We start from the raw sequence: 26234 nt of genomic DNA on the forward strand, positions 1-26234 counted from the left end.
TCAGCCTTGAAGTTAGATTGAGATTTTTTTTTTCCGAAAGCATTTATTGATTTACAGAGTATTTGATTTATACTTTTGACGATTTATTGAGATATTGAGGTTTGACTTAGCGAGATAATCCTAAGTTATGCTTTCGGTGAATTATTAATGATTTATTGAAGCAATATCGAGTTTCTTCCCGAAAGCAAGTTATTGAAAGAGGTTGTTTCCAGTTTATTGAGGAGGCTATCTTCGGCGCATGAGTACATTACCTAGTCGGCAGTCCCTTCTAGGTAATAGTCTGGTCGGCAGTCCCTTCCAGACTACATCCCAGTTGGCAGTCCCTTCCGGTGAGTCACTTGGTTGGCAGTCCCTTCCAAGTGACATGAGGTAGTTAGTCGGCAGTCCCTTCTAACTACCTGTGGTTAGTTGGCAGTCCCTTCTACCCACCGCCTCCTAATCCGGTTGGTAGTCCCTTCCGATGCATCATCTGGGTGGCAGTCCCCTCCTGATGGCATGAGATGACTAGACAGCAGTCCTTTCTAGTCATCAAATGAGCCTCTGGAAAATGATGTTTTTTTTATAAGGATTGAGGATGAGATTTTAAGAGATTGCAAGATGTTCTATTTTTACGTGATTAAGATTGCAGTAAAGATGATGATTAAAAGTATTTTCAAGATTGTTACTGCATGCGAGATTTTAGAGAATAACTTGGGAAAGCATTACGTTTTACTTATTCATTCGAAATTACTTATTTTTCGTCCACTCACTCTAATGGTTTTTAAATGTTTTCCCCTGGGTCCTTCGGTTTCAAATGCCCTGTTTGCAGGTCAGTTTAGCTTGAGCTCGAGCGTACATGGGGTTGAGGCATAGCTGTCATAGCTTCCGTATTATTAAAGTATCGGTCCTTTATCTTATATTTTATCATCTTGTACGCATGTACATTAGATTGCTCCGATAACCCATGTTATTAATATTCTTAAGTTCAGAATTGTTTGTGAAATGGGAGGTGTTGTGATTTAGGGAGAATGGTGGCTCCAGAAAATTAAGGGTGGATTATTTTAGAAGTGTAAATGTCTTTCTACAGGTTTTTGGGTAGTCCACTTTTAGAGGGAGTTCCGCCAAATTTTTGGTAGAATTTCTTCTAAGGTGGGCCCCGCAGGACCACTTTGGATTCAAGGTGAATCCGGGGCGGGTCCTGTCACCGGAGGCGTCCCAAACCTCTTTTGGACGGCATTTGAGGTCGGAGGAGGTCAGGCTTGCCAGTTTCTAGGCAGCCACCTCACCTGCAGTTGCAGGTTCTGTGCAGCACCCCAGAACCGTCGCCGGCGACTCCACCGGACCGCAGACCCCTCCGCATGACCCCAGCGTCCCTCCGGCAAGCCGTCGTCACTGGATCAAGGCTAGAGGAGCGACGTCCGCACTTTTTCTGGGTTGCGGACGTCCACTCTCAAACGGCTTCCTATATATATGTGTGTGTATGTGTATGTTTATATATATATGTGTGTGTGTGTGTGTGTGTGTGTGTGTTTTTATATGTATATATATATATAGATATATGTGTGTGTGGAAGTTCTCATACTTCTATATAGAATATGTGCATATATATTCTAAAAAACAAGTGACAATGGTTGACCAATTCGATTGGATTCGAAAATGTGGTGAAATTGGCTAAATTTTTTACCACACTCATAATTTATTGTAATAATAACATCCAACGGTCGGTTTTTTCATTTTATTTGAATTTATAGAGGTTGCTCTTTGGAGTGTATGATATATAAATATAGGTTTATAAGAGTAACTAAGTTTGACCTAGTTGATCGAATTTGAAACGAGAACTAAATTGGCTGGATCTTTTACAACCACCATAAAACATTACAATCTCTCCATCGAGCGGTTGGCTTCTCCAAATTCATCTTCCACTTCATGGTTGCTTTAGAATGGACCTTAACAATTTAAATCCAATGTATAAGTCATACAACTTTAGGAGGCAAATTGGTATAGGCTAACGTATTTGTAATTAAAATTGAAATTTTTATCTTTTGTCCATGCACATCCATTGATGGAATATTTATATACATGATGTGAAAAAATAAGCACGTTTCGCGGTCGTCATGTTATCGGTCAACCAACAAGACATACAAGTGACAACGGTTGACCAATTTGATCGGGTTTGAAAATATGGTGAAATTGGCTAAATTGTTTACCACACTCATAATTTATTGCAATAATCACATCCACCGGTCGGTTTTTTCATTTTATTTGAATTTATAGAGGTTGCTCTTTGGAGTGTATGATATATAAATATAGGTTTATAAGAGTAACTAAGTTTGACCTAGTTGATCGAATTTGAAACGAGAACTAAATTGGCTGGATTTTTTACAACAACCATAAAACATTACAATCTCTCCATCGAGCGGTTGGTTTCTCCAAATTCATCTTCCACTTCTTGGTTGCTGTAGAATGGACCTCAACGATTTAAATGCAATGTATAAGTCATATAACTTTAGGAGGCAAATTGGTATAGTCCAACGTATTTGTAATTAAAATTTGAAAATTTTATCTTATGTTCACGCACATCCATCGATGGAATATTTATAAACGTGATGTAAAAATATAAGCACGTTTCGCGGTCGTCATGCCATCGGTCAACCAAAAAGACATACAAGTGACAACGGTTGACCAATTCGATCGGGTTCTAAACTATGTTGAAATTGGCTAAATTTTTAATCACACTCATAATTTATTGTAATAATCACATTCAACGGTAGGTTTTCCTAGTTTCTTTGAATTAATAAATAAAGCCCGCAATGCCCGGCCCGGTCCTGTCTGAAAAAGCCCGCAAGGCCCGCTTTATATGGACGGGCTTGGATCCTTCGATTTACAATAAAGCCCGGTCTGTTATTATTTAAAAATATATAAGGCCCGGCCCGGCCCGTTGACGAGGCCTAATGCAAAGTAAATATGGAAAGAGAAGTATTACTAAACGGATAAGTCACACACACGGTGTACATATTCATGATTTCATTCACCAAAGACTGATAAACAATAGACACGCAGAACTCTAAGCCCATATAAAAGCTAAATAGAGTCAAAGCCCATACCTAATTTATTTCAGTATCCCATTAAGCCAAATCCTAACCGTTTCTATTATTGCTTTCATGCCGATCATAATTCATTTCACGCAACCATCAAACAGAGAGAAATATAAACAACACCTTCCCTATCCCATAGTATTTTCCAATCTATTTTACCATCCTCCAATTATAGCGTATCCAAGAATGAACAATAACACCTAAACAATTAAGCACTGATAAAAGGCTGATCGATGCATAATTTTTTTTTTTTTTAAACTTGAATGATATTTGCAATTCTTCCAATCTTGTGAAATAATCTGCTTAACTAGATATAGAGAGCAGCTATAGAAGCTGAGAAGAAAGATTGAACTAGGCTAGCTAGCAATAACCCTAAACCCTAATACACTGACTCAATTGAGAATTTGAACCTTAAAATAATCCCTAATTTCCAATAATCATCCAAAACAAGAAAACAGAAGGGTAGTAAGAAGATACTTACAATAGAAGAAGACTGAAGCTATGAATTTGGCGATGAGAAAGAAAGGAGTGTTGGGTTCGATGATTCTGGGGTTTCAAGGATTCACAGGTTCAAACGAAGCATTACACATTTTCGAGTTGAGCAAGTAGAAGTTCTATACATCCTTACTCCTGCGACGCCAAATTAGTTGGCAGATTTCGAGTATATTTTGGCAGATCTTGAATCCGAGCTAAACCCATATAGGCAGTGGCAGAGCCACATAGGGGCACACTGGGTCTCGTGACCCAGTGAACTTTTTACCATATAAGTAATTAGAGTTACCATGCATCATAGACAACTGGTATAGTGCACTGATCTTGCACTTTTTCCCTACATAGCAGGTCTAGGGTTCGATTCGTGCTAACTTCAGTAATTTTGATATATAATTTGAGTTCTAAATTTTTTCTTTTTAATTTCTAAAGGTCCTCTACTAGAATGAAATTCTAGGTCGGTCACTCATTGTTACTTTTTGGTGATTTTTCTTTAAAATAAAAAAAGCATAGTTCCAACATGTATCGACTCTCAACTCAATCACAAATTTTTTGTTATTTTCTAAGATTTTTTATGTTATGATATTTTTTTTTTTTGTGCCCCAGTAACCCTAAGTTTCTGGCTCCGCCACTGCATATAGGGGTTCGCTAAGTCTGCAATTTTTGCAATTACTAATCCCAGATCCTCTGCAGAGAGGTGGTTATAGAGTTTGTAGATCGGGTTGGGGCACCTGGATTTTTGTGGTCTGTGTGGGAAGGAGAGTCGATGATGATGGTAGCACAGGGGCGGCTGGAGGAGGTGGTAGGTGGTTGAAAACATCGTCGTCTTCCATTTGAAACCAGAGAGAGAGAGGTGAAGTCATCGAAGGAGAAGAAGATGGGTAACAAGGGGTAGTTTAGACATTTCGTCCAAACTGAGTGTCAAAGTTTGTAAAGTGGGCCCTCATGTCGGTGCCAAGTCAGCATCTGACGTCACGTTTTGAGCCAAATTTGAATTTTGGACACACTTGATGGAAAATGGAATGCAATGACCATCATGATTAAAAAAAAAAGATCAAGGACCAAACTGATGTTTGCCCCAAAGTTGGAGGAGACAAACTGAATTTAGTCCATTTTAAAAGATTTAGAAAAATGAGGAGCCCTAAATATTAAATTGAGAGGTCTATTAGAGTCAATAAAAGCACCCTTTGTTTAATTAAGAGCTTTTTTCATGAGAGGGGTCAAAACTTTCATGAACCGGACAAAATAATACTCAATTTTTCAAAGTCATCAAAATGGTACCTGAACTTTCACAATGTGATTAAATGGATACCTCAGTCAAATATCCGTTACTTCACTGTTACTCTAGTCCATGTACCGCGCATGTGACTCAAAACTGAGGTAAAAAAGACCATAATACCCCTAAATCATTGATCTGAAGTATGTCCACCCTCTCTCCTAGTCTAACTCCAAAAAACCAAAGTGGTATTAAATTTTTCCCTCCAAATATTCCCACCAAATAATCATCTACCTTCTTTTTCTTCTCTCTTTTTTTTTTTTTTCCTGAGAATAATCATGTACCTACTTCCATACAATTGAACATGTCTTACCCAAATAATCAAATTACAATCAATCAAAGATCAATGTTTAATAATATGACATTAACGTCTAAAAACCTGTTCAAATGCAATCCATGTGCTTAATCCAAACATTTCAATCACATATATAACACCTTCTGCTAAATACTATAATATAGTTCCGGGTTTTTTTCACCAACAACCAACAAGCTCTGGACACTTAGGGGACTTTTAATATGATTCATGAACTTACAATGTTATCAATATGATACTTAGACGTATTTTTTTCTTATAAACGTCATACCTCCAGTCAATTTCCTTCACGGAGTTGTTAACTTGATCACATGTAATGCACATGAGACACTAAGTGAGGGCAAAAAGACTGATTTACCCTCAAAAGTTTTTTTCTTTTCTTTCTTTCTTTCTTTGTTTTTTTCCCTTCTTTTTCAGCTTCTTCTTCCTCTACCGCCCAAGCGAAGATCCCTCCTCTTTAGTTGCTTCTTCAATTCCCATTAACGTTATGGGATTGTTTGGTTGTTTGGTATCAGGATATCTTTGAGTAACTTTACTCGTAGTACTTTATCCATCCTCCTCTTTCCTTGCACAACACCAATTTGATCCATGTTTGGTGATGGGACTCTGTAAGGGGGGACAAAGTACAAAACCCAGAAGGCCTAAACTTGAAGAACAACACATAAACTATAAGGCTGACTCAATTAACAAGATTGGTCGTGAAGGTAGGCACCACCAAAGAAATACCCACAAAAAAAAAAAAATCAACTTTGGTAGGGAAGATTTTTGACGCATATGAAACTGGGCTGAGAATAAGTTGGGGCTCTTCTCAACTACACAAAATTCTCAAATTCTGCAAAATTCTAGCATCCTAATCAAGTTCAATAATACCCAAATACAGAAATACTTAATTCCCTTTCACCAAAATTGAATGAAAATTGGAGGTGGGAGTAGTCCGTTATCAATTCCAGATAGAGGAACAATTGGACAATTAACAAAGAGAAATAACAAGAGTGGGAGGAAGAAGAACTATGAGGAAGGTAGACGATTTCCAAAAAAACAATGAGGAAGGTAGAAGAGCAACTGGCTGTCCTGCAGTCGCATGCGCTCACCCAAGAGGTTAATTATAGAAGTCCAACTCACTGAAAAACAATCTCTTTATTCTTTTAAGAACCAGATCTAACGGGTTTGAGGCAATAGCTTAAGGTTGAATGAAATAACGAGCATCAATCGGAGCAACAATTTCTGTGATCTTAAAGACCCATTTACTTTTCCAACAAATTTGCCATAGGTCATTACACATGCAAGTAAGAAGCTCCACCCCAGTCCAACTCTAACCCCATTCCCTTAGAAACTACTCTTCGAGAGACTCTCTGAGCTCTGCCTCAGATCACTTAACATTGATATCGATTTGATGGTAATTGGGTGCTGTGAAGAACAGGGTGCAAGGGGAAACAACATGGAGGTCTTCATGAATTGCTTGGCCTGGGATGAGAAGGATTGATATCGATTTTTTTGGTTCTTTCTGTTTCGTTGTGGGTTGAAGAATTTATGAACTTCTTTAGAAATTTCTCGTTCCTTTTCGTTTGATTCAGATTGAAGAACTCCAAAAGAAGATTGCTTTAAATTTTTTGTACTTTTTTGTTTTATAAATAAAAGGACAATTTTACCCTCTAAAATTCAGTCACATGCACGGCACGTACAAATTTTTAACGGACTACTAACTGCAGACTAACGGAAGTATCGGGTTGAAATGAAATATAAAGTCCAGGTATCACATTGATAACATTGTAAGTTCAAGTATCATATTGAAAGTTCCCTAAGTGTACAGACACTGTTGGTGAAAAAAACCCTAGAGTTCCATATCCCAAAAGCATAACAAATTGATTCTTAATGGTTGGGCAACCTCTCTTGTTATGTCCCTTCTGCTTATATGTCATGCATGTCATCTTTGTTCCATAAAGGTTTCTAGGCATCCTTGTTGCATCAGGTGCATCTGGTTCTTTTCCCTCGCCAGGTTTCTGGTTTCTCTTCATTTTAGGCCTCCCTGCTTGTTTATTGTATGGTGGAGGAGCAATTGGATAGTCCACTAGCTCTTAATCATCATCTTCAACAATGGGGTAGATGTTAGGATCATATACATCAAGATAAGTAGAGGGTAACAAATAATTGTCCACAAACATGCTAGGTTCCAAATTCTTTGCAAATATAGCGCATGTTGCATGGACACAAGGGATTCCACTTAGTTGCCACATCCAGCATGTGCATGTATGCATGCCCAAATCAACAACATGCTTGTTCCCATACATGCCTCCAGCCACTTGGTACAAAAACTCCCCAGACATGTGTGCTATGTATTCATAAGTTCTTTTGCCAATCTTCTCAATAATTTTTGAAATTCGAGGGCCAACCATATCAGTCCATCTTATGCTGGCAACCCTTCTGTCAGCCATTCTAGTCATGGAACCCATCCTCATCCCCTCCATCATGGTGAAAATCGGTTATCCCTATGCCTAAGTATAGAAGCATTCCATGATTCACACAATTTGTTTAGGAGTATGTTACATTTAGAAGTGGTTCTAAATGTGACCTACTCCACTGTTCTGGTGGCTTGTCTTCAAACCATTTCCTAGCCCCATCTGATTGCTTCTCCATTGCTTCCATGTTTCCTAGAACCATATATGTAGCTCTAGCCTACTATGGCACATGGTTGCAAATTTTTTGTTATTAAAATCTCAGCTTTCTTTAGAAAATAGGAACGAAGAATCTATGAACAATTAATATTCAAATAAAGCCATATGTGAGCATTGGAAAGCAGACATCATCCCCATATATGATTACAAAAATCTCAGTAGACAAACAACTATATCTATAAATGGTCAACCAACTACAACTCAATTACAGAACCCATTTAATAAACCTAGGACCACTCAATAAAGAGAAAATGTCACAAATAGTACCATAATTATAGACCATTAGGCATATTAGTACCTCAAGTTTCAAAACTATCACTTTGATACCTCAACTTGTTTTTACTGAATAAGTTTCATACCTACTGTTATAACGACGTCGATTAAGTTCTTTCTGCAACTACATATTTGTCTTTCCATCTCTTTCTTTGCAATTCATGATTTACAACTCAATGCATTTTTTTTTCTCATCCCATATCTCACTCTCTCTCTCTCTCTCTGCTACTGCTCCATCAACAAAACTACAAAATTCAAATCTTCAATCTAATTGCCTTCTACGCTCACAACCAAGTTTGGCTAACAAACTTTAGTGCCTAATATTACCAGCAAGTTGTAAATATATTACGTGACAAAATTACATCAAACTGTAGTAATAACTCGAGCTCTATATCTGGGCAACCAACAAACTGTACATATATTACGTGACATTCACCAATCTTCTTCATTAAAATAAAAAAAAACCTAAAAGCAATCTCTTGCATAGAAACCAGATTTAAGTGCAAATTAGATCTTGGCTTGAAGATCTCTAACCACCAGACATGCTTGGCAACACCGCTGCTCCATTGGGTTCGTCGAGTTTCTATCAACAAACCGTTGGCCCTCAAGATTAAACTCAAAATTGTTGATCTGTTACTGGGTTCTTGTAAAACAAATCTGGGAATGCAAAAGATGCAACGTTTGAACAGACGAATTTTTTTTTCTAGGCGGAAGAGATGAAGTTTTTGGGTTATATTTTAAATTGGACAAAATACTGTTTACTCCCTATACTTATATGGAGTCGACCTTTCAGTCCCTGACCTTTCAATTTCACCTAAAAACTCCATAAACTCTCCAATTTCACCCAATTGGTCCTTACCATCAACTTTCTGTCAAAAGCACCGTTATTTTGCTGACGTGGCATCCCTTTCACACCAAAATGTCTATTTTATCCTCACTTTTTTTTTATAATATTTTTTTCTCTTTTTTTTTCCTTTTTTTCTTTTTAACTATTCTTCTTCCAGCTCTCTCCCCTCCTCTGTTTACCTCCGTCTTCTTCTTCCAAAAACAAACCCAGCTCTCTCTCCATCTCCACACCTTTAATTAAAAAGAGAAAGATTCAAAACTCAAAAAAAACAAAAAGGGGTAGGGAGAGCCGAGACGCCGTTGTTTTTACACAAGAGCCATCTCCAGATCCTTCGTTGTTTTTACACAAAAAGACCAACAAGAGACTAACAAGAAACCAGAAAGCCCAGACACCATGAACGACTTCTCAGGTCTCTTAAGCTCTGATTACTGCTTCAAGCCCTCCGACAAATCGGCCCCAGTGTCTTCATCTTCTTCTTCAAACCCCCAACTTTCGATCTTGGATCCACTGGACCCTTATCTCTCCTCCGTGATCTGTTTCTTTTCTTTTCCAGAAATATCGACAGGGATAGATTCATAGATATAAGTGTTGGGCTGGAAATCAGATCAATAAGAACGCAATCACCGTTTCTGACAATCACACGATCTCTACATCCGTCAAGCTACTTGGGCGGAAAACCTCTCGGGTGGGATTCAGGCAGGCCTCTGCCACAGCTCAGTCGACTGAGCCGGACAGCGAGCCCTATATGGATGAGAATCTACGGTGCTTTCGACTTGGATTCCAAGTTTTCCAATAATTCCGAAGCTTTCAACTTGGATTCCATCTAGGTGGTGATGGGCCTACTGATTTCGCCTCCAAGGTCGTTGATTCCTGCCCGGTTTTCAACAAGCTGGTTTTCTTTGATGTGTTAGTTTGCTTATTTTGTTCAAATTTTGTCTTGGAAAGAGACTGGGTTTATGTTGGTTGTGGATAGTTGTTTAATGGTAATTGGGATGTGTGGGATATGTGAACTGATGGTAGTTGAGGAGGTGCAGATGTGCAGTTGAGGAGGTGCAAGAGTAGAGAGAGCATGTTGGAGACGACGGAGATGAGGTCGGAGGTGTGATAAATTAGGTACAACTGGACAGAGAGCAGGAGGTCAAATGGGAGGGAGAGCAAGTCGAATTGGAGAAAGCGGAGGTCGAATTAGAGAGGGATGAGGTTGAATTAGAGAGAGAAGAGATCAGAGAGGAGGAAGAGAAGGCCGAAGAGCAAGGACATGGTGGAAGAAGAATAGGTAAAAAGAAAACAGAAAGAGAGAATTTTTTTTTTGGTCAATGAGGGTAAAATAGACATTTTGATGTGAAATGGATGTCACGTCAGCAAAATAACAGAGCTTTTGATGGAAAGTTGACGGCAAGGACCAATTTGGTGAAATTGGAGAGTTTAGGGAGTTTTTAGGTGAAATTGGAAGGTCAGGGACTAAAACGTCAACTCTCTATAAGTATAGGGAATAAACAGTATTTGTCCTTTTAAATTTATTTATATTATTGTTTAGTTAAATATGTCTTTTTACTAAAAAATATGTCATTTGACGAAACCACCCTCAATAAAATGTATGATATTGCCAAATATCTTCAATTTTAACAGAAAACTTAACGGCATGTAGCAAAATATATGACCGGATAAAAGTTGAGATACTAAAGTGAGAGTTTCATAGCTTCGGGTATTAGGCCCCGTTTAGGATTGCTTCGCTTTAAAAAAAATCAGCTTTTGTTTAAAATTTTAGATTTTATTGTGTTTGGTAAATAAATAGAAAACAGTTTTAATTGAAAGTTATAGGTCACTAGCAGCAAATTTTGGAAGCAGCCCAAAGGTTGCTTTTAGAAACTGCTGTGAATTAAAACAGACTCTGAAGTTGTTTTATGTACTGACAGCACTTTTAAAAATATTATTTACCAAACATGAAATTGTTTTAATTCACAACTGATTATTCTCACAACATAGAAGCAGCAATTTTTTTTTTAAAGTCACAGCAATCCCAAACTAGCCTTTAAAGTGTCGAATCACTTTAAGTTGGAGTACTATTTGTGACATTTTCCCCTCAATAAATTCATTTTCAAAAGGGAAAATTTTCCAAACACTACATGAACTATCGGCTATTGATGATTAAGGTTCCTCAATTTAGACAAATAACACTTTGGTACCTATAGGCCTGGCATTTTGGGCTAAAGTAGGCTGAACCAAACATTTCGAACAGAACCATTAGTCTCAGTGGGCCGAGCTTTGGTAACTGAATTTTCGGTTTGGGAATACCGAACCACACTGCAAGCCTTGGTACGGTATAGGTTTGCATTTCTGAGATAGGCTCGGTATGCCGAATCGTATCCAATTCTTATATAAAAACCATATTTTTATGTTATTTTTAATACTCGGCTCACTAATAGCCCTTAGATTAAGATTACCATGTGCCTTCACACATTGGAGCACTAACGTCTGAGTCAGACCTTCTAGAGTTCGAGACTTCCCTTATTCAGTCTTAGTCCCAAAACCTTATCTCTACTCTCTCTCTCTCTCGACTCCCCTCTGTTGATCTAAGCAAATCTATGCCAATCTAAGTAAAAGTGCAAACCTATGCTAATAAATTACTTGCAGAAACTCATATCCCAAATCCCCAGTCTTATATCTCCACAATTTCAACAGACATAGCCAAAATTTTAGAAACCCACAAACCTTAACACACCTAATTCTAAAAAATTCTTGTCCTTTATAGAAAGCTATGAATATTTGAATGCGAGGTAATCTCTATCCCTATTCTTATGTTGTTGTTTATTATTTCTTGTCAATTACTTGATTTCGATAAGGGAAAATTTTAACAACAGTATACAACTATAGGTCCATTCTAAATTTTGGTGAACGTACTTCAGAAACTATCAAAACGATACATGACTTTCAAATCCCGACCCAACTTTGGTGTATGCCGTCAACAATACCGTTATCTTTATGTAATTATTATTTATTAAAGGGTAATATAATATTTTTACAGCTCTCTCTCTCTCTCTCTCACCCTCTCTGACACTCTCTGACTTTGGCTTTCTCTCCCACAGACCTAACTCTTCCTCCATGTTGCGACCACTGCAACCCCTCCACTTCCAAATCCACACCCACCAAACCAAACTCCCCTGTAATTTTCATATTCAACAAATTAAAACCCCTCAGATGAATTAGATTTCCTTTTTTCCCTTTTTTTTGGTCCCTCACTCCTTTTCCATTTATACCAATCACATTACAGCATGTACCAATTCCTCTTCTTCCCTTTCAAACCCTATAGAGAATTGAAGAAAATTAATTATGGGGTATAATGGCGACGAAAGGGAGTAAATCAGAGAAGGTCTAGAGGATTTTCTACCAATTTGACGTCAACCATGACAGAGAGCTTAACAGGGAGAAAATGACCACGCTCTTAGTGGCGGTAGGCCAAGTTTAGCAACGAGTAGATCAATGCCATTTCGGATGAGGTGTTTCGGACCTACGACGACTTCATCGACGGTGACAAAGGGATAACGTATGATGACAGAGCTGGCGACATAGGTATGATGGTCGTCGTCGGAGACCCGGATGGCCAGTCTGATGGTCTCGATTAGGGTTGGGTTCGGGGGAAGGTTAAGGAGTTGGGTGAGGGAGGATTGAATGTGTTAGGGAAGTGGGTGGCTTTGCAGGCGAGTTGGATCTAAGTGACGGAGCTTGTGGTGGAATGATAGTGGTAGCATGCTGCCGAGGAGAGGGAGAGGAAGAGAGTGAGGGTGAGGAGGGTGAGGAAGACGAGGGAAGCCATGGAGATGAGGAGGAATTTAGAGGGTTTGGATAGGGAGGAACATGGTTTGGAGAGTGGGGCGAAGCTGGGCTTTATGCTTTTTCGGTGATGGGTGGTTATCAAAGGGAATGGGAATTCAGTTAATGCCCAAATATGGTGGTCGACTGCAATAAGTAGAGGGAGAGAGGCATATCGGATTTCGATATGAGAGAGCTAGAGAGAGATAGGTGTTCAGTTTTGTTGTTGTTGTTGTTTTTGTTTTTGTTTTAGAAAAACTGAAATTGGGAGAAAATTGAGTTGTACTTTCATTGATAATAGGGGTCTCTTTATATAGAGGATTACAAAAGAAGAATCAGAGTCTTACAAAGAAACATAATCGTACAATTAATTGGATATCTACAAAGATATCTCCGAGAATATCTGTAAGACAAACCCTATTACAACTTAGACAAGTAACTAGAGTTTGGGCCAGACACATAATTCAGATGTACTTGAACACTCCCCCTTGTGTCGCGCGCCCAAATGTGGTGCTCCTCTCGTTGCCTCATTAAAAACCTTGCCGAGAAACAAAAACCCTGTGGGACAAAAATAACCTTGGTCAAAGGGGAAAAAGAGTACAACACACCCTTCACGTTTCGAGACCAAACATGTAGACATCTCCCTCTAATGTCTGCATCTTCCCCTGATGACTACGGTTATGAGAGTTTGGAAAACTTCCGTAAACGATGCTACCAACATGTTTCTCGAAAGTGAAATTAGGCATTGACTTAGTAAACAATCTACCATACTGTCCTCAGATCGAACCTAGTTCACTTTAATCTTGAAGAGAGTCTGTTGTTGTTGATGATGCTTGGCATTTTCGCTTTTGATGTAGCCATGCTTCATTTGTTCAAATCAAGCAGCATTATCCTCATAAATGCTTGTAGGCTCATTTGTGGTAGACTTCAAACCACAATTGCTTCGAACCTACGTAATTATGGATCCAATCCACATCCACATGGTTCGAAGATATAGTGACTAGGGTCTGCTTTATAGACCTCCAAGATATCGCGGTCTTACCCATGGTGAACACATAACCAGTTTAGGAACAACCTTTATGTGGGTCAGAGAGGTACCCAGCATCAGCAAAACCTTTCAAAACACTAAAATTGTTTTGGGATGGGGATAAATGACGCAGGCCAGTGTTGGCGGCGTTCCTGGTATCTGATGGGTCTAAATCCATCATCTCTTTGTAGGGATAGAACAAGCCCATATCACCAGTCCAATGGCGTCGCGTTAGCGCAGAGTTATATCTGACTAACAAGTTCACTGCAAATGAGATATACGGTCTTGTGCCTTAAGCTAAGTACAATAATGCGCCTATTGTACTTAAGTAGGGCACTTCTGCCTCTAGCACATCTTCGTCATCATCTTTCGAATGAAGAAGATTCTTTTTAGAATCAAGACTACAGATGATCATGGGTGTGCTTGAAGGCTTGACCTTGTCAAAATGCCTAAGCATCCATCAACACAATGCTCAAGTTCCAAACTAAGACATAATCATGTTCTCCCAAGATTCTTCATCTCAAACTCGGATTTCAAGTGTTCAGCGATTTCCCTTTACCCTTTAAGGGCTTCCAATGAAGATCATGTCACCAACTTGAAACGCGATGAAATTTGGAACTTGTCATAGAAACACGAGGGCATTTACATATCCCTTCCCAATCAAGTAGTCACTTTAGTAAGCATTGCAACCTCATTGCAAACGCGCTCTGTGGTCTAGAGCCACTTGACTTGGGTAAATGAAGTCCACCATGACTTTCATGTATATTTAGTATCTAGACCCCCTATAGATATACGTAGTGACCACATTCGTAAGCTGCATGTTTAGTTATTCAGAAACTACCAAATTGACAAGGTAGTGGAGTGCAATAACATCTATTACGAGAGAATATATCTCATCGTAGTCGATTCTAGGGAGTTTTGTGAGAAGCCTTGCGCCATAAGGCGAGATTACCATTTTTTTTTCTCATCACGTTTTCTAACGAAGACCCATTAATCAATAGGTTTTATGTTAGGAGGTGTTGGCATCACTGGCTCGAAAAACCTTCCTCTTCATTAGAGAATCCAACTTAACCTAGATCGTATATATCTTTCCATGCATGTTGGCCAATTTTCTCAACATTGGCATTCATTCATCAACGGAGCATGGTTCGATATCATCGGACTCAACAAACTCATGCGTAATAAAATGCGCGAATACATCATCAATCATAATAGAGCTTCTATCCCACGTCTCATGTACACTAGTGTATTTTTCAGAGAGCTCTATATTTTCAAGAATAGGTTCTGATGTTGAGGCGTCCCCCAACGATAACCATAATCTGGAACATTCTTATGAGATGGATTTTGAGTGTCGATGATCAAAGGATTGGATTGTGCCAAAGTATCCTTCGAAGCCACGGGCCTCTCACGCATCCTAGCTGGGGCCATGGTCTGTAACGCCAAAGTGTCACTCTCTATCAGAAGTAAAATTGGGGATTACATCATCCGTCCATAGCGTCATGGCCATGGAAAACATCATCCATGGCGTCATGACCATTTGTTTCTTAACCATTAAGAGAATCTAATCTAAATTCTAGCTAATGCAAAACAATGGTAGTCGTTGGACTTCTTTCGGTAACTCCAAAATAAATATGACCAGGTGAGTAGAGACATGTCGGTAGTGCAAAGCTCGCCTAAGTACCACTTATCTCAAAACCTTCCTAGACATCATACTCACTTTGGATGAGCCTAGTGGAAGAAAAACAAAACCAAGGGCATTTAGTATATGACAATTGCCTATTACACTCTTGGAAAAATAAAAACTTAAACATAATTGGCGATCTATTAATCCCAGCCAGATTTGAAGTCTTCAACCCTTCACTCTAGATCACCTTCTTGATCTTCTTGTTCTACATAGTGAGCTTCTCTTGCTGAACAATATGCTTTGTAGGTGGTGACAATGTATTCACGAACTCTACAAATGTGTGCCCAATGACTGGATACTCCACATCGGGAACATACATCTCTCTGCTCAGACTCCACTGATTGAGGTGCTTTGAAAGCATCATTTGGATGGCTCTTAGTGTTAGTGGCATAACCAACATGGCCAGAGGCGTTGCCTCCCTCTCTCTTTCCACGTTGACCTCTTCGGTTCCGTGTCCGCCTATTATGGCGGTTACCTTCCCAAGTAGAGAGAGAATATGGACGAAAACGTCCAAAATTTTCCCTAGAGTTCGGGTTTCGCTCTTGGTGCCCTCCCTTAGGGGTGAGACTATAGTTGGACTCTGAAATATGCTCTGTTCTCACGGGTCTCGAATTATAGTTCTTCACAAGGATGTTGTCATGCTTTTCATCAACATTCATGGCTCCAATTAGCTTATGAAACCTTGTGATCCGTCCTGCAGTAACATCGATTTGATAGTTCTTAGCAACCATCAAAGCAGAGACAGGGAAAGTAGAGAGAGTCCTCTCAATCAACAACGCATCTGTGATATCTTTTCCACAGAATTCCATTAAGGATTTAATGCGAAGTGTTTCCTAGTTGTAATCAAGGACTATCTTAAAATCACAGAAGTGGAGGTTATGCCATCTCACTTCTAGGTCAGGAAGCAGGGAGTCACGGACGTTGCCAAAGTATTATTCGAGTGAGACGCACAGCCTTCTAGGGTCTTCTTCATTCATATACTCATATTAGAGTGAGTCATCCATATGACGAGTCATTAGGATGATGGCTTTCGCCTTATTTGCCTCCAAGGCTGCTCTATTTGCTTCCAAAGCTTGAACTTGCTCAATAGTTAGCACTTCCTGGATAGGCTCAAGAATCGTATCTAGGATTCCTTGGGCCTTGAGATGCTGGCAGACATCACGAACCCACCTGTGATATCTAGAGCCAGTTGTTCTCAATGGAGCAAAGTCTAGCTTGTTTAGATTACTCATCTTGAAAGAGAACAAGAAAAAGGGTTAGTTTCGGAGCAAAAAAAGCTACCACAAAGACAAATGAAATTTCTGAGCTTAATCGCTCCCAATAAATTCAATTCCAAGAGGTATTGGATTACATCGAAACAACGATGTGTATTGTCGATCGTTTATTCTCAACAAGCTCTAAGTTTGGAGATCTCAACAAGCTCACAGCTCGGCTTAGGTCTCCCAATGAAAGAAGAAAGAGGGGTAGAAGAAGGGAGCTTGCAAGTCCCCAAGAAAAGAAAATAAATTAAATTACTTGAAAGCGGCAACTTTTATAAAAATTTACCTCAAAAAGTTGCCGGAAAAATCATTAGAAAAGTCCCCGAAAAAAGTGGCTGCAATTTGCTCGTGGCCGGCGGAGGTGGCTGAGCACTGGCCGGAGGTCGGTAGTAGCGCGGCTAACCACGTGCATGGGTTATGCGTGTGTTATTCGTGCAAGCGAGACTATTTGCTACCGAGGGCTAGTGAGGTTAGCGTGCTTGGGGCTGTGCGCTACGCATGCGCGGGGAGCTGCTGGCCTGCGCTGCTGTGCTTGCGTTGGCAGGGTAGCGAGGCTAATCTGACGAGGCGAGGCGAGGCTGACGTAGCACTGGTGAAGCTAGCACGCTACTGCGGTACGTGCTACACTGTAGGGTTGCGCGAGGGCGCTGACATGTAAGGCTGGGCGAGCGAGGCTAATCGTGCAGGCGAGGCTGCTGAGCAAAATGAGGCTAATGAGAAGGAAAGCGAGGCTGACAGCAGCACAGGGGTCAACAAGAAGGCGCAGGGGCGTGCGCGGAGGTAGACGAGGCTGTGCGCTGGCAAGGCTAACCCGGCCGGTTCAATCTTTCAGGTAGCCGGTTCAGTGGTTTTTCGCCTCCGGTTCTGGACTCCTGGGATCGAGGGCTTTAAGGTGTGCGGTGGAGGTAGCTAGGGTTTGAAGGTTATGATTTTAGGGTTTCAGGGTTAGGGCTTCATTCTGATAACGTGTTTTAGAAAAACTGAAATTGGGAGAGAATTAAGTTGTGCTTTCATTGATAATAGGGTCCTCTTTATATAGAGGTGTACATACCTCCACTATTATGGAGGATTTACTATGTCACCAAGCATATGTAACACCCTCTTTGGGGGGCCCACAATCCATGGTGGGACCCAACCGCGGCATGCATCCCTTAGCCCGATGTCCAAGCTACGCCACGGTAGTCGAAAGTGGCAATACCTTCCCGGCTTTGCCAAGTTACCTCCATAATAAGCCTTTCTACACTAGAATAGTTATCTTTAATTTGCATCCCACATTGGAAAACATGTAAAGGAGAGGGGTTCCCTTACCTATAAAAGGGACCCCTCCTCCCACTTAAGATCCATCCCATTACAACTCATGTAATCCCCTTGGGACGCAATGCCCAACACACATAATTAAACATTCAAGTGGACGTAGTCTCCCGCTAAGGCGGGAGACGAACCACTGTACTTCTTGTGTCTTCTCTTTCTCACTCTCCCTTTCTCTAAACGTTAAATAGACCATTCGGTCACAAACATTAACATTGGCGCCATCTGTGGGAAGCTGATACAAAGGCTTTGTCACTTACCACTGAGTTAAGTCATCTTAACGAAGCTTAAAATGATTTTTCTTTGAGTTATATAATTGATATTCTGGGTGGCAACTTATGCCCAATTTTAGTCACCGCTACTCAACCTTTTTAGCGGCAACTTGTGCCATCTGCCAAGTCGGTCAACGCTAACTCATTTTTGGTCAACGCTAAGTCAAATCCGGTCAACATTGCACCACAAAAAAAAAAAAAAAAAGATTTTGGGGGGATCTCATCTTGTCTTTGAGCATCCTTACATCACAACCTTCTTCGTTGATATGTCAAGAAGCTGACGCCATCTTGCCTCTGGCGACCCGTGTCTCTAGCCGCCCATCAAGCTTCAGTCAAGCCTTACAAATCCTTACTGCCCGTGAAGCTAAAAGCATTTAGTCTAGGCACCCAGAAAACTTTTCTGGGCACTCATGACCATTCTTCAATCATCATCAGCGTCAAGGCATCTATCTCCTCTTTAAGCGTCAACTACCAGCGCCGACAGCATCCGCCAAGGATAGTCTGCCAAGGCCCAGCGCATAGCATAAACCCGTACACCGCTAGACTGGGCACCGCTGGACTGTACGCCTCTAGTGTACACCGCTAGCAAGCCATCCTCCGCTAGCATAATCTTTGATACCTCTAGCACCAGTAGATCACCGCCAGCTTCAGCAAGCCAGCGGCAATGCCAACAGATCACCGCCAGCAACAAGTGCCAACGGACAATTGCCAACCTCTAGCAGGACAAACCTCCACTGAGCATCAAGACTCTGTCAGCGTTCACTTCGCTCATCACCACCAACATGCCAGTAGCCTCTGCTGACAGAATCCATCACCATCAACTAAGGCTGTCAATGGGTCGTGTCGAGTTAGGTTCGTGTCGGGTCAAGATATTTGTCGTGTAGCAAGATATAAACCCAAACCCAACCCATTTAATAATCGTGTCAAAAGTTTAAACCCAAACCCAACCTATTTATTAAACGGGTTACCCGTTTCCAACCCGCTTAACCCATTTAATAAATAGGTTGTGTCTTGTTAGACAAAATAACTCATTTAAGCGTTAACAATGAGACCCATTTAACTGAAAAAAATGCATAAATTGATTAAATTCACTAAAAACTCCACAAGACGAAAAATATAAATAATTATATATAATTCATAAATAATTAAAAAGTGAAATATTTATAATTGTCTAATCCTATGATCAAATACTCCGAACGTCCAAAATTTCAAGAAGAAACATAGTACAATCGGGTTATACGGGTTCATTTCATGTTGGCGGGTTGACCCGTGGCCGACCCATTTATTAAATGGGTCATGGTGGGTTGACCCACCACCGACCCGCTTTTTAATCGTGCGGGTTTCGAGTCGTGTTGGAATTGACAGCCCTACCATCAACGTTGGGTTGGATCATTCAATCCTTTAGAGTCAACTACTCTTCACACCCGGCCATGGAGCAAGGATTTGCTCAATACACCCATCACTCAAACATTCTACCCACGCACCCTCACTGTGTTTCAACATCGCAAACCGCCAACACAAACCTTTGGTCAGCACCAACCGCTAACACCAATGGCCAGCTCAAGAGTCGCGACCACTAGACACCAGCAATCAACCGCTGGTTAGCCTCCGCTAAGCATCACCGCAGTGCCAGCGCCAAGTCTCCGCTGAACTCCAGGTCTCCGCTGAGCTCCGAATCTCTGCTGAGCTCCGAATCTCCGCTGAACACAAGGCCTAAGTCGGAAGCGGCCAATACCTCGCCGGGAAGCCACCTTCCCAACCTTGCCAAGTTGCCTCCATAATAATCCTTTCTACACTAGAATAGTTATCTTTTGCATCCTATATTGGAAAACATGTAAAGGAGAGGGGTTCCCTTACCTATAAAAGGGACCCCTCCTCCCACTTAAGATCCATCCCATTACAACTCATGTAATCCCCTTGGGCCGTAAGGCCCAACACACATAGTTAAACATTCAAGTGGATGTAGTCTCCCGCTAAGGTAGGAGACGAACCACTATATTTCTTGTGTCTTCTCTCTCTCACTCTCCCTTTCTCTAAACGTTAAGTAGACCCCTCGGTCACAAACATTAACAAGAGGATTATAAGCAAAGAATCAGTGTGTTACAAGGAAACATAATTGTACAATTAATTGGATATCTACGAAGATATCTATGAGAATATCTATAAGACAAGCCCAATTACAACTCAGATAAGTAACTAGAGTTTAGGCCAGACACACAATTTAGATATACTTGAACAATTTTTTTATTTTATTTTTTATCAGTCTTGAAAATACGGATTTACCCTTCAAAATTTGACAGAAAACACATTAATTAACTAAGCATGTAATTGCATGTACTAAAATTAGGTCGAGATTTGAAAGTCATGTACCGTTTTGATAGTTTCGAAAGTACATTCACCAAAATTTAGAATGGACCCATTGTCGTGTACAGAAACCCGATTTCTAACATCATATCTTCACCTATAATATGGTCTATTGATTTGGTAGGCTTCTACATGAGTAAGATGAATAAATTCGGTGGATTGTGCGAATAGTGAAGATTGAAGAACACATAGTACAAAGTGTTGATACCCAAATTTCCACAAGTTCAAATTTAACGAGTGACAGGCAAAGGGGACGAGTCATCAACCTCGTAACCTAATTGGGCCTTCGAGCAAGCCCATTTCACGTCAAAAGGAAGCTCTCTACACTGCTAGAATTTTTGCCTTAGACATCGGCCAGAAACCGATGTTAAAAAAAAAATTGTCCGATGTCTTAGTGGTGATGTTAAAGATCATGAAAACCCAAACATCGGTTGTTAGCCGATGTTAAAAATGCATCTGCACATCGCTTCCCTTTTAAGCAACCGATGTTTAAAATGACTCCACACATCGCTTTCCTTTAAACAACCGATTTTTAAAATGCTTCTACACATCTCTTCCTTTAAAGGAACCGATGTACATTTTCTTTACTAACATCAGTTTACAATCTGCTATTATAGAACGATGTTCTTAGTCATTTATAACATCAGTTTATTATCTCATGTTGTTGTCTTTTCATTCTTTTTGCTTCAATTTCTAGTTTAATGGTGATTTTCTCCCTACGTGCATAAATCAGTTTTTTTCACTAGAAAAATATCACAATGAGAATACAAGTTGTAACCAAAAGAAAATTCTCATTAATACTATTTTTGAAAAAACAAATACAAAGAGTAAGAAGAAGGGGACATATATATAGCCTAAACTTCTCCATATACAACAACAGAAAAGAACAAGATTGAAGTCTCCAAAATAACATGGGAACAATCGGTGGGGCTGGTAAACATTAAATATGAGATAAGGTAATGCACAAATAAGCCCCCACCTCCTCGGATAGCATGTCATTGTTCTTCATTGCATTCAGCCAGAAACAGGACAGTTCTTTCCCTGCAATTTGTCTAAAGCAACAACAAATAAATTCTCATTGTCAAAGAACAAACAGTTACTAAATGAACCACCAATACTGTACCTTCAGCTTCCTGCATAGCTGTGAAATAGATCAATGCAATTCAATTTTAGGAAAAAGAGATGAAAGAGATAACAATAAGCTAATCATTCGTATAATAGTCATAAATCAGCCACGAATACATCATTACCGAATGCCAGGGTGCCTACTACTATATGACTTGAGTGCATACATTTTTGTAGAGAGGTTCGTAAAGCTTCTGATATTTTCCTTCCAACACAGCTCTCTCTCTTAAAAATATTGTTTTCAGTAGATCCTGATGCCCTACGTACATGCATGAATTATGGGAATTTTGGAAAGAATACTTAATCATTAGGCTTAATTATTTTTTTGTAAGAATTTATCTCTAATATATTTACCCAAACAATTTAAGTTTATCATGCAGTAGCTTTTGTAAAAACCAAACTGGAATTTTAATTATATAGTGACGACATCAGAACTAACCAAATATTGCAAACAATCTCTATTTCTCGCTGCTGGAAAAGTTTACTTGACAAAAGAAACTTTCCTTGAGACAAAAAAAAAAAAGCACAATCTGCCAAAAATATAAATCAGATACATCATACATATATGTATTACCTTTTTCCCATTCACTTGGTGCCATTGGTGGATGATTTCATCTCGAATTGTTGAACTGTACATGGCACCAGAAACATGTCATTGGATTTATATTTGAAAGAGATGATATGTAGCTTCTCATGAATTATCAAATATGAACTACACATGTCATAACATGACAGAATCTGATGGACATTTGTTTATACTCAATCTATGTTATTCTTATTCAAGCATTCTCTAATCAACGTTGGCCTTTTTCATCTCTATAGACTCTAATTATGTTAGATTCCTTCCCTGCACTCTCAATTACAACTTCACAAGTCCTAGACATAAATAAAGGCTGAATCTAGTGCACTCTAATATGCTGTCTCGTGAGTAGTTAGCTGTGATTAGACTGAGCAAAATTCACAATTAACCAATTCATCGAAATCATTGTTTCAAAAAGCTGTACTTCCTTACAAAATGTCATAACCCCGGTGCATCTGACTTAGGACGTCTGTGGCCTGTCAACAAACACATCAAAGCTCATGAAAGCCTCTTCATCATGCGCTGTGATCTATTCAAGGAAACAGATGATCATATATCCCCACAATACATTCAAAAAGGTTGAGTACAAGATATGGCATATAATCGGTACCTCCTTAGCAAGCACTTCATTATTTTTCAGTGTATAAAGCCTAAAGTTATGCCTCTCTTCTGCATTAAAGACACAAGTCAACATAATGCTCAAGTATAGTTCATGAGCTACTAAGATTCGACTTTGGAGGAGGTACCTTGCAAACGCTTCTGTTTAGCTTTCAGTGCAGCTCTCTCCTCAAAAAGATTTTGTTTCCAGGACCTTGAGTTGGCCCTGCAAAAAGAACAATGGGAATGGGTACTCCTAAGCTATATGGATGAACACAATGCCAGTAGTGCTGATCCACCAGTTTATTCTCAAAGGTGTTATATAAATTACACTTTCAAATTTAGAATTAGGCTCAGAAAGTTCAGAATAAACTTAAAGCTAAGAAAGATAAATCTTAAAAGAAGACCAACCTGTATTTCTGTTAAAGCCTCAATGCGGGTCTTCAGCTCGGGTGACTCCAATTTGTTAGAATGCAATCCAACCAAGGTCTGAAGCATATGCGCACAAAAAAAAAAAAAAAAAACACCATTAAACATTATCAACAAGAACATATATACAACCCGATGAAACTTAATCGACAAATTGGGAAACAAAACGAAACCCGGAAACTACATAGAATCAAAATTAAAGAAAATCAACCTCCTTTCCATAGAGAGAGATGGAGGAGAGAGAAACTGGATCTGGAAGACTCTTTCCTCCGTCATCGATCTCCGACCACCAAGGTGGACTCACCGCAGCCACCATCTTCTTCGCCTTCCTCCGACGAGTCAACGGCAGACTGCACGTCCTCCGGTCACGACTAGAAGCAAGGTCACATAGTTCCGTTCAGTCCACCTTCGAGATGAGCCACAAAGAATATGGGGGTGAGGGGGAGAGAGAGAGAGAGAGAGGGTTTCGGGGAAGAGCGGAGAAAATGGGTCAGTGGGTGAGGTAAAGTTGGAAACTGATTATGTTCAATTTTGTTCCCCGCCTACGCGAAATTTTTTAACTTTGTCTCTCCGCCATTTTAAAAATTTTCGAATGAAAGTATAGACATAAACTGATGTTAAATATACAAATAGAAATCGAATTTTCAGAAACCGATGTTAGAATGATTTTTTACATCGTGTGAAATCTGGACTTATTTAAATGACGTGATGTCTAAGGCCAGAATTCTAGTAGTGCTATTTAGCAAACGATGCGAGAGCCCAAATACTCAAATGATTGACATGTATTTTCAAATGAGCTAACACGCTTATTTACCATGCGATACGCGTAGACCCAAGCTACATTTGGGGCTTATACGGAGGGATGCGGTGTGGACGGTAATGGATTATGTGACGCCTATTGTTAAGCCCATTGGCAATTTTGGGCTTGGGGACCAAAATTCATGCTTGAGGGTCTAGAATCTTAACAAAGGCTAGTAGAGAGAAGAAAGCAGGCCCAGCGAAACTCAAAGCCCATTAGAATTACCTCCTTACCAAAAGCCCATTACAACAGCCTCTAGCCCAAGCCCATTGAAACCATCTTCTTCCCCAAACCAGAATGTCGTTCTATCAAAATTGCTACTAGGATTGGTACTTCACCATTTTCGGCAAGAATCCCAGAATCCATGGAGAAGCTTTTTGATTCATATACCCATCAATCCCGTTTCAATTTCCAATAGCCCTCAAACTTTGTGATTACAATTTACAATAGCAGAAAATAAGGGATTAGAATCCCTCAAAGATCACAGCGGCACAAAATCTGGGATCTTCACCTCCCTGTGCCTATACCATCGGCCTTCACTCTCATAGCAAGACCTAGCTTTCACCCTTTTGGTTTCGTGGAGAAAACAAAAGTTGAAAGCTTTAGGATTATCCCACAAAAACTAAGAATACCACTTCAAAACCCCCAGTTCTTAGCACGAATCTTCCCCTTCTATCTCCACTATAAAAACCGGGTTCATCACCGTTGGAAGCAAGCCACAACAACCCAGAAACATCAAGCAAGAGATCAAGCTCTATCTTTGAATCCGTAGCCATCAATTCATCCCAATCAACCTTAACCCAAAACCCAGAAATCATGCCATTGCTGGAACTCTCTCTCTCTGCTAAACTCCTAGGCATCTAGCTCCCACACCATATCTACCTATAAGTCCTGTTTGAGTGAAAATTAGCTCTAATCACTGTTGTTATCATCTGGTCCCATCGCTGCTGTTATCATATAGCGGGTTACAACGAAGTTGTTCTCAGGTCCAACCTTTGAACAATTTTTGGCCTAGTCTCGCTTAATCAAGAGGGTCTTGTTGCAAAAAGTCTAAATCACAAAGTCACCCTCACACAAAGTTACAAACAAAAATTATGCAGATTGATAGTTTAGAGGTCAGTAAGCTTTAGCTTTGTTGGTTGAGTTTCGATTTAGTTGTGCTTTGTTGAATCTTTTACTGAGAGAATATGAAGGCAATATGACCTGAGATTATAAGATGCTTTTGAGTATACTCTTTCACTGAGAGATATTGTGAATGAGATTTGGTTATTTGTTATGATTTAATAGTAGAGATCATGACCTACACATTCACCTAATGAAAGTGTTTTAATGTTTGCTTTTGACATTAAAAGAAAGGGAATTAATGTTAAATATATCTTGCTATCGAAAATAATTTTGCACTCATGTGTTATGCTAATCTACTGTGTTTATTATATATTGCAGTGAATGGTATTTATCAAGACTTGGAGTCATGATTCCCCAACCCTACTTCTGCACAAGCAAGTCCCAAAACCAGTTCAAGGATTGAAAAGTGAAGACTGAAGACTGTTGTGTTCTGCAAAAATAGCCATCAACAAAGTGCTGGAAAACTGCTTTGCTTTGCTTTCTCTACTTTTCTAATAACTTTGCATTTCTTGCATTATGTATTGGTATAATTTCTTTGGGATAATTTCTTACGTTCTATTAACTTCTGTAACTTCTATATTCTAAGTAGAATATGGCTTAATATTTTAAGCTTTTATCATTGATAGCTTAATCTTGTAATGGGTTTTATTAAGAGATTGACAAATAAAGGCTTGAAATGGTTTAGAAAACAGATAAAAACACAATTCAAATGGGCTGTCAACAATCAAATTTAGATGAAATCGAGCCCAATAAAATCTCGGTTTCAGGTCCAAACTGACCAAGCCCAACCGACAAGTTCAGTGTCCCAAACTTTCGATAACCAACGTTTAATGGTTGGTTTTGGTCCCAGATTTAGGTAGCTGACCCAACTTCAGTTGGTGATTCGGTGTATATACTAGCGCCTCACGTGT

General features: G+C 39.7%; 1 protein-coding gene and 1 long non-coding RNA gene across 9 annotated transcripts; both read right to left on the reverse strand.

The window, feature by feature from the left end:
• Positions 1-7227: 7227 nt before the first annotated feature.
• LOC112184084 lies at positions 7228-7617 on the reverse strand. Its single transcript, XM_024322374.1, has one exon. The coding sequence runs from the start codon at positions 7615-7617 to the stop codon at positions 7228-7230; it is 390 nt and encodes a 129-aa protein (XP_024178142.1).
• Positions 7618-21439: 13822 nt separating this feature from the next.
• LOC112188509 lies at positions 21440-23966 on the reverse strand. 8 transcript variants are annotated; one of them, XR_005805532.1, is made up of 8 exons: positions 23611-23962; positions 23382-23459; positions 23120-23196; positions 22984-23042; positions 22806-22902; positions 22368-22422; positions 21792-21809; positions 21440-21720 (listed from the first exon to the last, which is right to left on the reverse strand). It is a non-coding gene; the product is annotated as an uncharacterized LOC112188509 (long non-coding RNA). The 8 variants fall into 8 exon arrangements; XR_005805531.1 differs by having other exon boundaries at positions 22368-22902; positions 23611-23966; XR_005805530.1 differs by lacking the exon at positions 21792-21809.
• Positions 23967-26234: the final 2268 nt, after the last annotated feature.

The sequence above is a fragment of the Rosa chinensis genome, chromosome 2 (assembly GCF_002994745.2).
Source record: "Rosa chinensis cultivar Old Blush chromosome 2, RchiOBHm-V2, whole genome shotgun sequence".
NCBI classification, from domain to species: Eukaryota; Viridiplantae; Streptophyta; class Magnoliopsida; order Rosales; family Rosaceae; genus Rosa; species Rosa chinensis.

Coding starts and splice junctions, on each gene's coding strand:
- LOC112184084 (XM_024322374.1), bottom strand. CDS start 7,617: ATGGAGGGGATGAGGATGGGTTCCATGACTAGAATGGCTGACAGAAGG.